Source organism: Coregonus clupeaformis, chromosome 30, assembly GCF_020615455.1.
Source record: "Coregonus clupeaformis isolate EN_2021a chromosome 30, ASM2061545v1, whole genome shotgun sequence".
Classification (NCBI taxonomy): domain Eukaryota; kingdom Metazoa; phylum Chordata; class Actinopteri; order Salmoniformes; family Salmonidae; genus Coregonus; species Coregonus clupeaformis.
The window spans coordinates 41,680,354-41,695,604 of NC_059221.1; the positions used below are offsets into that span (position 1 = coordinate 41,680,354).

Consider the following 15,251-nt stretch of genomic DNA (forward strand, 5'->3'; position numbering starts at 1 on the left):
ACCAGAGTTATGAGGTACAGTAATGACTTTACATTGACCCTGATGATGGGAGCCTGCTACCAGAGTTATGAGGTACAGTAATGACTTTACATTGAGCCCTGATGATGGGAGCCTGCTACCAGAGTTATAAGGTACAGTAATGACTTTACATTGACCCTGAATGGGAGCCTGCTACCAGAGTTATGAGGTACAGTAATGACTTTACATTGACCCTGATGATGGGAGCCTGCTACCAGAGTTATGAGGTACAGTAATGACTTTACATTAACTCTGATGATGGGAGCCTGCTACCAGAGTTATGAGGTACAGTAATGACTTTACATTGAGCCCTGATGATGGGAGCCTGCTACCAGAGTTATGAGGTACAGTAATGACTTTCCATTGACCCTGATGATGGGAGCCTGCTACCAGAGTTATGAGGTACAGTAATGACTTTACATTGAGCCCTGATAATGGGAGCCTGGTACCAGAGTTATGAGGTACAGTAATGACTTTACATTGACCCTGATGATGGGAGCCTGCTACCAGAGTTATGAGGTACAGTAATGACTTTACATTGACCCTGATGATGGGAGCCTGGTACCAGAGTTATGAGGTACAGTAATTACTTTACATTGAGCCCTAATGATGGGAGCCTGGTACCAGAGTTATGAGGTACAGTAATGACTTTACATTGAGCCCTGATGATGGGAGCCTGCTACCAGAGTTATGAGGTACAGTAATGACTTTACATTGAGCCCTGATGATGGGAGCCTGCTACCAGAGTTATGAGGTACAGTAATGACTTTCCATTGACCCTGATGATCGGAGCCTGCTACCAGAGTTATAAGGTACAGTAATGACTTTCCATTGACCCTGATGATGGGAGCCTGCTACCAGAGTTATGAGGTACAGTAATGACTTTCCATTGACCCTGATGATCGGAGCCTGCTACCAGAGTTATAAGGTACAGTAATGACTTTCCATTGACCCTGATGATGGGAGCCTGCTACCAGAGTTATGAGGTACAGTAATGACTTTCCATTGACCCTGATGATGGGAGCCTGCTACCAGAGTTATGAGGTACAGTAATGACTTTACATTGACCCTGATGATGGGAGCCTGGTACCAGAGTTATGAGGTACAGTAATGACTTTACATTGACCCTGATGATGGGAGCCTGCTACCAGAGTTATGAGGTACAGTAATGACTTTACATTGACCCTGATGATGGGAGCCTGCTACCAGAGTTATGAGGTACAGTAATGACTTTACATTGAGCCCTGATGATGGGAGCCTGCTACCAGAGTTATAAGGTACAGTAATGACTTTACATTGACCCTGAATGGGAGCCTGCTACCAGAGTTATGAGGTACAGTAATGACTTTACATTGAGCCCTGATGATGGGAGCCTGCTACCAGAGTTATGAGGTACAGTAATGACTTTACATTGAGCCCTGATAATGGGAGCCTGGTACCAGAGTTATGAGGTACAGTAATGACTTTACATTGAGCCCTGATGATGGGAGCCTGCTACCAGAGTTATAAGGTACAGTAATGACTTTACATTGACCCTGAATGGGAGCCTGCTACCAGAGTTATGAGGTACAGTAATGACTTTACATTGAGCCCTGATAATGGGAGCCTGGTACCAGAGTTATGAGGTACAGTAATGACTTTACATTGAGCCCTGATGATGGGAGCCTGCTACCAGAGTTATGAGGTACAGTAATGACTTTCCATTGACCCTGATGATGGGAGCCTGCTACCAGAGTTTTGAGGTACAGTAATGACTTTACATTGAGCCCTGATAATGGGAGCCTGGTACCAGAGTTATGAGGTACAGTAATGACTTTACATTGACCCTGATGATGGGAGCCTGCTACCAGAGTTATGAGGTACAGTAATGACTTTACATTGACCCTGATGATGGGAGCCTGGTACCAGAGTTATGAGGTACAGTAATGACTTTACATTGAGCCCTAATGATGGGAGCCTGGTACCAGAGTTAAGAGGTACAGTAATGACTTTACATTGAGCCCTGATGATGGGAGCCTGCTACCAGAGTTATGAGGTACAGTAATGACTTTACATTGAGCCCTGATGATGGGAGCCTGCTACCAGAGTTATGAGGTACAGTAATGACTTTACATTGACCCTGATGATCGGAGCCTGCTACCAGAGTTATAAGGTACAGTAATGACTTTCCATTGACCCTGATGATGGGAGCCTGCTACCAGAGTTATGAGGTACAGTAATGACTTTCCATTGACCCTGATGATGGGAGCCTGCTACCAGAGTTATGAGGTACAGTAATGACTTTACATTGACCCTGATGATGGGAGCCTGGTACCAGAGTTATGAGGTACAGTAATGACTTTACATTGACCCTGATGATGGGAGCCTGCTACCAGAGTTATGAGGTACAGTAATGACTTTACATTGACCCTGATGATGGGAGCCTGCTACCAGAGTTATGAGGTACAGTAATGACTTTACATTGAGCCCTGATGATGGGAGCCTGCTACCAGAGTTATAAGGTACAGTAATGACTTTACATTGACCCTGAATGGGAGCCTGCTACCAGAGTTATGAGGTACAGTAATGACTTTACATTGAGCCCTGATGATGGGAGCCTGCTACCAGAGTTATGAGGTACAGTAATGACTTTACATTGAGCCCTGATAATGGGAGCCTGGTACCAGAGTTATGAGGTACAGTAATGACTTTACATTGAGCCCTGATGATGGGAGCCTGCTACCAGAGTTATGAGGTACAGTAATGACTTTCCATTGACCCTGATGATGGGAGCCTGCTACCAGAGTTATGAGGTACAGTAATGACTTTCCATTGACCCTGATGATGGGAGCCTGGTACCAGAGTTATGAGGTACAGTAGTGACTTTACATTGAGCCCTGATGATGGGAGCCTGGTACCAGAGTTATGAGGTACAGTAATGACTTTACATTGAGCCCTGATGATGGGAGCCTGCTACCAGAGTTATGAGGTACAGTAATGACTTTACATTAACTCTGATGATGGGAGCCTGCTACCAGAGTTATGAGGTACAGTAATGACTTTACATTGACCCTGATGATGGGAGCCTGCTACCAGAGTTATGAGGTACAGTAATGACTGTACATTAACTCTGATGATGGGAGCCTGCTACCAGAGTTATGAGGTACAGTAATGACTTTACATTGAGCCCTGATGATGGGAGCCTGGTACCAGAGTTATGAGGTACAGTAATGACTTTACATTGACCCTGATGATGGGAGCCTGGTACCAGAGTTATCAGGTACAGTAATTACTTTACATTGACCCTGATGATGGGAGCCTGGTACCAGAGTTATGAGGTACAGTAGTGACTTTACATTGAGCCTGATGATGGGAGCCTGCTACCAGAGTTATGAGGTACAGTAATGACTTTACATTGAGCCCTGATGATGGGAGCCTGGTACCAGAGTTATGAGGTACAGTAATGACTTTACATTGACCCTGATAATGGGAGCCTGCTACCAGAGTTATGAGGTACAGTAATGACTTTACATTGACCCTGATAATGGGAGCCTGCTACCAGAGTTATCAGGTACAGTAATGACTTTACATTGACCCTGATGATGGGAGCCTGGTACCAGAGTTATGAGGTACAGTAATGACTTTCCATTGACCCTGATGATGGGAGCCTGCTACCAGAGTTATGAGGTACAGTAATGACTTTACATTGACCCTGATGATGGGAGCCTGGTACCAGAGTTATGAGGTACAGTAATGACTTTCCATTGACCCTGATGATGGGAGCCTGCTACCAGAGTTATGAGGTACAGTAATGACTTTACATTGAGCCTGATGATGGGAGCCTGGTATCAGAGTTATGAGGTACAGTAATGACTTTCCATTGACCCTGATGATGGGAGCCTGGTATCAGAGTTATGAGGTACAGTAATGACTTTACATTAACTCTGATGATGGGAGCCTGGTACCAGAGTTATGATGTACAGTAAAGACTTTACATTGACCCTGATGATGGGAGCCTGGTACCAGAGTTATGAGGTACAGTAATGACTTTACATTGACCCTGATGATGGGAGCCTGGTACCAGAGTTATGAGGTACAGTAATGACTTTACATTGACCCTGATGATGGGAGCCTGGTACCAGAGTTATGAGGTACAGTAATGACTTTACATTGAGCCTGATGATGGGAGCCTGGTACCAGAGTTATGAGGTACAGTAATGACTTTACATTGACCCTGATGATGGGAGCCTGGTACCAGAGTTATGAGGTACAGTAATGACTTTACATTGAGCCTGATGATGGGAGCCTGCTACCAGAGTTATGAGGTACAGTAATGACTTTACATTGAGCCCTGATGATGGGAGCCTGCTACCAGAGTTATGAGGTACAGTAATGACTTTACATTGAGCCCTGATGATGGGAGCCTGGTACCAGAGTTATAAGGTACAGTAATGACTTTACATTGAGCCCTGATGATGGGAGCCTGCTACCAGAGTTATCAGGTACAGTAATGACTTTACATTGACCCTGATGATGGGAGCCTGCTACCAGAGTTATGAGGTACAGTAATGACTTTACATTGAGCCCTGATGATGGGAGCCTGCTACCAGAGTTATCAGGTACAGTAATGACTTTACATTGACCCTGATGATGGGAGCCTGCTACCAGAGTTATGAGGTACAGTAATGACTTTACATTGAGCCCTGATGATGGGAGCCTGGTACCAGAGTTATCAGGTACAGTAATGACTTTACATTGACCCTGATAATGGGAGCCTGGTACCAGAGTTATGAGGTACAGTAATGACTTTACATTGACCCTGATGATGGGAGCCTGGTATCAGATCTGTTGTGCTGTATAGCCTGGTATCAGATCTGTTGTGCTGTATAGCCTGGTATCAGATCTGTTGTGCTGTATAGCATGTTTATTCATGGTCATGGCATAACCACGACCATAGGAATTGGCAAGACAGCACAAACAGATCTGGGAACAGGCTATGATCAGCTAGTCTGTTGAACACTACAGGGGGAAATAATGAGATCTCTAAAGGTTTCACTCCAGGTGATTTCTGAATATTTTCATGCTTTCATCACCATGTTAGATTGATCCTGCGATATAATCATGCTGAATTATCTGGTGCCAGGAGAGAAAGGTAGAGTACAGTTTGAGCCAGTTTGCTGCAGCAGGAAAAATATCGTGTTTTTTTGTGGATTATAATTAATGGAATGTTTTTGTAGGGGTTGATACATTTTTAATTAGGGCAAATCAAGTCTCAAATTTTTATGTGGAAATTACAAACTTTATATGCCCTTTAAACCTTGAATACACTATAGGTATGCATTTCCTGCTGTGCAAAAAAATCCTGCAACAACAGGATGATCAAATTATATGATATGGCATCCGTGGTCGACTGAAAATTCAGGTGATTGACCTTCAGTGCAAAAACCATGCACTGTATGTCGAAGTAGTACGCTACGATATGAATATGACTGTGCTGTATATAGGCTAATCTGTCCACCAGCTGGATCCCTCTGCAGTTTGGGGTGTGGTGTTCTGTATGTCCACCAGCTGGATCCCTCTGCAGTTTGGGGTGTGGTGTTCTGTATGAAAATGTGCCTCTGGATATGCCTGTGAGCTCGATACAGCATGTCTGTCCCTTTGAGGTTGGTGTTTTACCTATTTCATGTAGTGCTGGTACATCAACCATTCCATTTCCAGGGATTTATTCCATTAGATTAGCTGCGTTGCGTCAAAGCTTCCAGTGACAAAATGGTGATCAAAGAACGGCTTGGCGCATAGAGGTGAAATGTCTCTTCATTCCCGTCAGCACAGCCAAACATATTAAAATAGTAATTCTATAAAACAGTTAATCGAACAGAGTTTAATACTTTATCAACTACAGTAGTTCATTCATTGCCCTTTTATTTATTTGGTCATAGGCTGGTTTTAAAGATACCTCCTTCCCTAATACAACATATACCTCAATCCATGCTGTACCTTCTAGCAGGGTCGCATTCATTAGGGCACGCAACGTTTTAAAACGTTTCGCAAATAGAAAACTAAAATGACTGTTCCTTACTGGACGAGTCCAGGTATAGTCCCTCCACGTTTCAGACCGTTTTCTACTGTTTGGTGCCTAATGAACACGACCCAGGTTATATTTTACCCCCGTTGAGCTCATGTGAAGGTATATGTTGCATAACTCTAGCAGACGTGGGGAAAAATGGCTTTTTTATCGCTCAGGAGAGGACGAGGTATATACTGGATGCATAAGTGTGTACGTACCAACGTCCGACATGGACCTTTTTAAATCTACATTCTCTGTACATTTACCAAAAACTCTTGTTATTCTGTCAACCAGTAGTATAGCACCAGAGGAGGCTGGTGGGAGGAGCTAAAGGAGGACGGGCTCACCATAATGGCTGGAATGGAATCAATGGAACGGTACCAAACACGTCAAACACGTGGAAACTACGCGTTTGACTCCGTTCCGTTGGTTCCGTTTCCGTCATTGCAATGAGCCCGTCCTCTAACAGCTCCTCCCACCAGCCTCCTCTGGTGTCCTCTCCGTCCTCACCAGCTCACCTAGTTAAGCTATAGCTCGGCCAAACAAAACTACTACAGAAATTAACTAAACCAGTGCGTCTTACAAAATGCATAGAAGACCAGTATCAAAATGCCCTTGTAGTCAGTCCCCTGAAAACTCAACAACATAGGGCACCTTATTCCCTATGTAGTGCACTACTTTAGACCAGGGCACATATAGGGAATAGGGTGCCATTTCAGATGCACGCATAGCATATAACAATTTATATTTAGCAATAGGCAAGTCACCAGAGCAAGATATGGGAGGGGAGGAGGGGGGTGGGGGGGAGGAGGGGGGGGGGGGAGGGGAGGAGGGGGGTGGGGGATGAGGGGAGGAGGGGAGGAGGATGAGGGGAGGAGGGGAGGAGGATGAGGAGGGGGTAGGGATGAGGGGAGGAGGAGGGGGAGGGGAGGAGGATGAGGAGGGGGTAGGGAGTAGGGGAGGAGGGTAGGAGGGGGAGGGGAGGAGGATGGGGTAGGGATGAGGGGAGGAGGATGAGGAGGGGTAGGGATGAGGGGAGGAGGGGGAGGAGGATGATGAAGGGGGAGGGGAGGAGGGGAGGAGGATGAAGAGGGGAGGAGGGGAGGAGGGGAGGGGGAGGATGGGGGTAGGGATGAGGGGAGGAGGATGAGGATGGGGTAGGGATGAGGGGAGGAGGGAAGGAGGATGAGGAGGGGGAGGGGAGGAGGATGAAGAGGGGAGGAGGGGAGGAGGGGACGGGGGAGGAGGAGGAGGAGGAGGGGAGGGGGAGGAGGAGGGGAGGGGGGAGGGAAGGAGGAGGGGAGGAGGAGGGGAGGGGGGAGGGAAGGAGGAGAGGAGGGGGAGGGAGGAGGGGAGGAGGGGAAGGGGAGGAGGATGATGAGGGGGGAGGGGAGGAGGAGGATGAGGAGGGGAGGAGGGGAGGGGGGGAGGAGAAGGGGAGGAGGGAGGGGGGAAGGGGGGAGGAGGAGGGGAGGAGGAGGAGGGGAGGGGAGAGGAAGAAAAGCAGAGGAGATTGGGAGATGTGATGGGTCTGTTCTTTGTTTATAATATTCTTGGTTACTGAAACACAGGCGGAGCTGAAATGGGGAAAGATCACATAATCATGATATTGTAGCATTAATAAATAATAATGTAATGATGTGCTCATTGTGGATATGGATTAGCATCAGAGACTGGCAGGGGACACATTACGGTTCTGATAGGACATCGCCGTGGAGTGTAGCATGATGTACGTAGTACTGCAGCACCCATATCAATACACTCTAGATAGATGGCTTAGTAGTGTGTTTCTAAAGGAACATGGACCATGAGGCACTTTGTTATGACCTTCAGTCACCCACTGTTCAGTCGGACTATTTTACTCAAGTAGAGTCAATTCACCCACTGTTCACTCTGACTATTTTACTCAAGTAGAGTCAATTCACCCACTGTTCAGTCGGACTATTTTACTCAAGTAGAGTCAATTCACCCACTGTTCACTCTGACTATTTTACTCAAGTAGAGTCAATTCACCCACTGTTCAGTCGGACTATTTTACTCAAGTAGAGTCAATTCACCCACTGTTCACTCTGACTATTTTACTCAAGTAGAGTCAATTCACCCACTGTTCACTCTGACTATTTTACTCAAGTAGAGTCAATTCACCCACTGTTCACTCTGACTATTTTACTCAAGTAGAGTCAATTCACCCACTGTTCACTCTGACTATTTTACTCAAGTAGAGGCAATCTGCTTTTATAGTATTTGTTTAACAGCCACGTCCCAAATAGCACCCTATTCCCTACATTGGGCACTACTTTCAACCAGCTCTGGTCAAAAGTAGTGCACTATATAGGGGATAGGGTGCGATTTTAGATGCAACCATTGTATAGGCTACACTGTCAATACTTTATTTGGTTAAAAGCGGCTTGCCTAGAGAAATGAAAGGCACCAGTACAGATCCGTAGAGACTCATAGATCACCAGTCTCTACAACAGTACAGTTATACAGTATTTAACCTTTAAATAACAGTAGGGTTGCAAAAATCAGGTAACTTTCCCCAAATTTCCAGGTTTTCCAGAAAATGGTTGGAGGATTTCGGAATTCCTGCTTATCCTGATTCCAAGAATCTTATTCCCCGAAAACCAGGGGATTTTGGGAAAGTTACCGGATTTTGGGGAAAGTTGCCAGCTTTTTGCAACTATATATGACAGCATAATTACTGTCCCCCAGCCATCTATAACATCACATCATAAGACTACATAAGAAAGACGTTAAGGAGAGGTTAAGTTACAATCCAGGCTAAGCAAGCAGGAGGCAAATCATTTCTCTTAATAATTTCTCTAAATCTCCATAATATCTTTACAAAAAAATTATAAATCATCAAAATAAAACAACATGCAAAACTGATGTGATATAAACAAAGTGGAATAATATATTATAATGTTAGTATATAATTTAAATACATCACTATAGCCTGTAGGTGGCGATAACACTCCGTTTTGGTTTGTAGAGAGGGTTGATACGAGGAGATGTTTGATCTAGCTGCTGTCTGGTTTGTAGAGAGGGTTGATACGAGGAGATGTTTGATCTAGCTGCTGTCTGGTTTGTAGAGAGGGTTGATACGAGGAGATGTTTGATCTAGCTGCTGTCTGGTTTGTAGAGAGGGTTGATACGAGGGAAATGTTTGATCTAGCTGCTGTCTGGTTTGTAGAGAGGGTTGATACGAGGAGATGTTTGATCTAGCTGCTGTCTGGTTTGTAGAGAGGGTTGATACGAGGAGATGTTTGATCTAGCTGCTGTCTGGTTTGTAGAGAGGGTTGATACGAGGAGATGTTTGATCTAGCTGCTGTCTGGTTTGTAGAGAGGGTTGATACGAGGAGATGTTTGATCTAGCTGCTGTCTGGTTTGTAGAGAGGGTTGATACGAGGAAATGTTTGATGCAGCTGCTGTTGTTGTTACTTGCATATCCATTATAAAAAAGGTTCTGATGACAATGATTATGTTGAAGATAATACAACTCATTATGATATAGAATAGATAGATCCAATGCAAACCAACCGAATGTGATGGTGGACTTCCACAGGCAATGGTAGGAAGGTAGACTCATGGGTATGATGATGGATCCTAGTCAAGAGGTGGGTTAACGGGGGGGGTTGGGTGGTGCAGTGGTCAGGGAAGTGTCTTAGATAAGAGGTCAATTCCCTGGTTTTCTAGAAATCCTGGTTGGACAAATTCTGGAATCACAAGGAAATAAGCAGGAAATCCAGGAAACCTTTAACCAGGATTATCTCTCATCTACAGGTCAAGACCTCCTTTAACCAGGATTATCTCTCATCTACAGGTCAATACCTACTTTAACCAGGATTATCTCTCATCTACAGGTCAAGACCTCCTTTAACCAGGATTATCTCTCATCTACAGGTCAAGACCTCCTTTAACCAGGATTATCTCTCATCTACAGGTCAAGACCTCCTTTAACCAGGATTATCTCTCATCTACAGGTCAAGACCTCCTTTAACCAGGATTATCTCTCATCTACAGGTCAAGACCTCCTTTAACCAGGATTATCTCTCATCTACAGGTCAAGACCTCCTTTAACCAGGATTATCTCTCATCTACAGGTCAAGACCTCCTCTAACCAGGATTATCTCTCATCTACAGGTCAAGACCTTCTCTCAGCCTGTTTCCTGTCAGTCTGTGTCCCACCAAAACCTGAGATAGTTTCTGCTGGTTAGGTTTAATCCAGGGGCAGGGACCGGAGCCGGTGTAGGTGGCCCTCTGTGGCTGTGTCCTGCTCCAGGGGCCTGGGGTGTGGGATGCATGGTTGGCCCGGCGCCATGACTGGGTGCTCCAGGGGTCTCCTCTCTGGTCCCTGGGGTCTCCCCACCCGGATGGGGCTCCGGCGGTGGAACCGGAGATGCTAGCTGCAGACAGGCTGACCTGGTCAGAGAAGCTGGCCCTGGAGGCTCCTGAGGCCCCTGATTCTGCATTGGACAGCTCAGCGTCTCCATCCTGCAGCGGCATGAGGAAGGAGAGGGGAGCTCTCTCTCTCTCTGCCGGCCCAGAATCCTCCACCTTCACCTCCGTCTCCCTCTCTACCTCCCTCTCTCTCTCCCTCCTCCCCTCTTCCCTCCCCCCTTTACCTGTGTTTCTGATGGGAAGCTCCTCTGTCTCATCTCCCCTCTCTCTCCTGTTCTTCCTCCTCTTGCTCTGCATTGCCCTGCTCCTCTGCTGTTTTGAACTCTGTTTGGCCTTGCTGTGCCTCACCTCCTCCACTGTCTCCACTACCACCTCCTCCTCCTCCTCCTCCTCCACCTCCACTTCCTCCACCTGTCTGTTCTTGGGTAAACTCTGGGTGCGTTTCCCGTTATCCTTATCCTCTAAACTTTGACCTCTGTGGCTGACCACCTGACCCTCCTCCTCCTCCTCCTCGGACCAATCCAGGTCTGTGTCAGGAGTACCTCGCCCTCCTCCTCTGCTACTCCTTCCCCTCCAGACTACCACCTTTCCTCTGCCTGTCTTAACTCTCCCTCTCTCTCCTCCTCCTCTATCCATCCTTCCGCTCTTCCTTGGCAGAGAGTGTGTATCTACTGCAGCCACACCCGGCTCCTCTGGGTAGAGAGAGGAGGAGAAGGAGACTGATCTGGGATCATGGTCTGAGAGAGGAGAGAGAGGAGAGAGAGAGGAGAAAGAAGGGAGAGAGAGAGAGGGGAGAGAGGAGAGATGGGAGAGAGAGAGAGGAGAGACAGGAGAGAGAGAGAGGAGAGAGAGAGGAGAGAGAGAGGGAGAGGAGAGGAGGGAGAGAGAGGGGAGAGAGGAGAGAGAAAGGAGAGAGAGAGGTGAGAGAGACGAGAGAGAGAGGGGAGAGAGAGGAGGGAGAGAGAGGAGGGAGAGAGAGAGGAGAGAGGGGAAAGAGAGAGAAGAGAGGAGAGAGCGGGAGGGAGGGGGAAGGAGAGGGCAGAGAGAGAGAAAGAGAGACAAGAAAAAAAAGACACAGAAAGAGGGGTGGGGTGCAGAGAGAGAGAGGTTATACAGAGTTAGAGGGAAAAACACAAATTAGAAACCAGTTTCCAGTTTCCAGTTTCCAGTTTCCATTTTAACACAAACAAACAGTGTTGTCCAAGTTTGAAGTAATGAAAACAAAACAGGTGACGATGAGATGGGATGAAAATGTACAGAACACAGAACAGCATATACCTCGTGGCCTTCGAGATAGAAAACACTAAGTCTGTTCATTCCAATCTCTTTGTTTCAGCAAGCCTAATCCGTGTGCTGTAACGGTTCACTGAGATAACAGGGCTGATGTCAAAATTCTGGTTTATTTTCCAAATTCCCCTGTTTTCACAAAGTCCTGGTTGGAAGATTTTTTGGAATTGCATGAAATCTGGGAAACCTCCAACCAATACTTCTAGGAAAAACAGGGAATTTTGGGAAAGAGACCGGGATTTTGCAACCCTAATTCTATCACAACTAGACTTTGTGATAGTGTACTGTTGGATCCTATATATTGGACCCTGAACATAAGAGACACCCTGCCTTTTACCTCTTGGTAACGCAACTCAGGGCATCAAGGACACGTGCTCCAGACTGTTTGGCTCAGTTGGGAAGAGCGTGGCACTAGCAATGCCAAGGGTGTGTGTTCAATTCCCACAGGGATCAACATACTAGAATGGACAACAGGGTCTGCTAAGTTGTTCTAGAACACAGAAATCAAACAGAATGGAAGACTAACAGGAAGGGATACCAACCGCGTATTCTCTGTTCTGCCGATGACATAGAAACAAGGCTCTCCCTGCTTAGAGTTGGTCATACACAGAGACAGGCTGGAGAGCTCCACTGAGAGGGAGGAGAGGGATGGAGACATGAGGAAAATGAAAGAAAGGGACAGTAAAAAGAAAGAAAGAGGGAGACCACATATTAGGTCAGGAAAGAGATAGACATAGACATATGGAAAATAAGACTCCTAGCACTGAGAAAGAAGATCCATTGGAAGACTCCTAGCACTGAGAAAGAAGATCCATTGGAAGACTCCTAGCACTGAGAAAGAAAGCTGTAGTTAGAGGAAACAAGTGAAAGAACTATCCTGAATCAGGGTTTTAGATGCTAGCTAATGTTTTAGTAATAGTCATGTCCTTCACTGAGACGCACAGACAGCTTCCCCGTCTCTTACCATAGTCTGGGACGTATCCTCCCCCTCCCTGTCTGTTACCATAGTCTGGGACGTATCCTCCCCTCACTGTCTGTTACCATAGTCTGGGACGTATCCTTCCTCCCCTCCCTGTCTGTTACCATAGTCTGGGGCGTATCCTCCCCTCCCTGTCTGTTACCATATTCTGGGACGTATCCTCCCCTCCCTGTCTCTTACCATAGTCTGGGACATATCCTCCCCTCCCTGTCTGTTACCATAGTCTGGGACGTATCCTCCCCTCCCTGTCTCTTACCATAGTCTGGGACGTATCCTCCCCTCCCCGTCTCTTACCATAGTCTGGGACGTATCCTCCCCTCCCCGTCTCTTACCATAGTCTGGGACGTATCCTCCCCTCCCTGTCTGTTACCAAAGTCTGGGACGTATCCTTCCTCCCCTCCCTGTCTGTTACCATAGTCTGGGACGTATCCTCCCCTCCCTGTCTGTTACCATAGTCTGGGACGTATCCTCCCCTCACTGTCTGTTACCATAGTCTGGGACGTATCCTTCCTCCCCTCCCTGTCTGTTACCATAGTCTGGGGCGTATCCTCCCCTCCCTGTCTGTTACCATAGTCTGGGACGTATCCTCCCCTCCCTGTCTCTTACCATAGTCTGGGACATATCCTCCCCTCCCTGTCTGTTACCATAGTCTGGGACGTATCCTCCCCTCCCTGTCTCTTACCATAGTCTGGGACGTATCCTCCCCTCCCCGTCTCTTACCATAGTCTGGGACGTATCCTCCCCTCCCCGTCTCTTACCATAGTCTGGGACGTATCCTCCCCTCCCCGTCTCTTACCATAGTCTGGAACGTATCCTTCCTCACCTCCCTGTCTGTTACCATAGTCTGGGACGTATCCTCCCCTCCCTGTCTGTTACCATAGTCTGGGACGTATCCTCCCCTCTCTGTCTGTTACCATAGTCTGGGACGTATCCTCCCCTCCCTGTCTGTTACCATAGTCTGGGACGTATCCTCCCCTCCCTGTCTGTTACCATAGTCTGGGACGTATCCTTCCTCCCCATCCCTGTCTGTTACCATAGTCTGGGACGTATCCTTCCTCCCCTCCCTGTCTGTTACCATAGTCTGGGACGTATCCTTCCTCCCCTCCCTGTCTGTTACCATAGTCTGGGACATATCCTCCCCTCCCTGTCTGTTACCATAGTCTGGGACGTATCCTCCCCTCCCTGTCTGTTACCATAGTCTGGGACATATCCTCCCCTCCCTGTCTGTTACCATAGTCTGGGACGTATCCTTCCTCCCCTCCCTGTCTGTTACCATAGTCTGGGACGTATCCTTCCTCCCCTCCCTGTCTGTTACCATAGTCTGGGACATATCCTCCCCTCCCTGTCTGTTACCATAGTCTGGGACGTATCCTTCCTCCCCTCCCTGTCTGTTACCATAGTCTGGGACGTATCCTTCCTCCCCTCCCTGTCTGTTACCATTGTCTGGGACGTATCCTCCCCTCCCTGTCTGTTACCATTGTCTGGGACGTATCCTCCCCTCCCTGTCTGTTACCATAGTCTGGGACGTATCCTCCCCCTCTCTGTCTGTTACCATAGTCTGGGACGTATCCTTCCTCCCCTCCCTGTCTGTTACCATAGTCTGGGACGTATCCTCCCCTCCCTGTCTGTTACCATAGTCTGGGACGTATCCTCCCCTCCCTGTCTGTTTCCATAGTCTGGGACGTATCCTCCCCTCCCCTCCCTGTCTGTTACCATAGTCTGGGACGTATCCTTCCTCCCCTCCCTGTCTGTTACCATAGTCTGGGACGTATCCTTCCTCCCCCTCCCTGTCTGTTTCCATAGTCTGGGACGTATCCTCCCCTCCCTGTCTGTTACCATAGTCTGGGACGTATCCTTCCTCCCCTCCCTGTCTGTTACCATAGTCTGGGACGTATCCTCCCCTCCCTGTCTCTTACCATAGTCTGGGACGTATCCTCCCCTCCCTGTCTGTTACCATAGTCTGGGACGTATCCTCCCCTCCCCGTCTCTTACCATAGTCTGGGACGTATCCTTCCTCCCCTCCCTGTCTGTTATCATAGTCTGGAACGTATCCTCCCCTCCCTGTCTCTTACCATAGTCTGGGACGTATCCTTCCTCCCCCTCCCCGTCTCTTACCATAGTCTGGGACGTATCCTTCCTCCCCCTCCCTGTCTGTTACCATAGTCTGGGACGTATCCTTCCCTCCCTGTCTGTTACCATAGTCTGGGACGTTTCCTTCCTCCCCCTCCCTGTCTGTTACCATAGTCTGGGACGTATCCTTCCTCCCCTCCCTGTCTGTTACCATAGTCTGGGACGTATCCTTCCTCCCCTCCCTGTCTGTTACCATAGTCTGGGACGTATCCTCCCCTCTCTGTCTCTTACCATAGTCTGGGACGTATCCTCCCCTCCCTGTCTCTTACCATAGTCTGGGACGTATCCTCCCCTCCCTGTCTGTTACCATAGTCTGGGACGTATCCTTCCTCCCCCTCCCTGTCTGTTACCATAGTCTGGGACGTATCCTCCCCTCTCTGTCTGTTACCA

The 15,251-nt window shown here is 47.6% G+C and overlaps 1 protein-coding gene and 1 non-coding gene across 2 annotated transcripts in view; one reads left to right on the forward strand and one right to left on the reverse strand.

Annotated features, from left to right (window-relative positions):
- Window positions 1-9,227: 9,227 nt before the first annotated feature.
- Window positions 9,228-15,251, reverse strand: part of LOC121546597 (membrane-associated guanylate kinase, WW and PDZ domain-containing protein 2) — a 95,270-nt gene continuing 89,246 nt past the window's right edge. Inside the window, exon 17 of the mRNA XM_045209279.1 lies at window positions 9,228-11,202. Within this exon, the coding sequence (XP_045065214.1) occupies window positions 10,202-11,202 (1,001 nt within the window). The 3' untranslated portion in view covers window positions 9,228-10,201. The remainder of the gene's footprint in view (window positions 11,203-15,251) is intronic.
- trnaa-agc lies at window positions 12,132-12,205 on the forward strand. Its single transcript has one exon. It is a non-coding gene; the product is annotated as a tRNA-Ala (tRNA).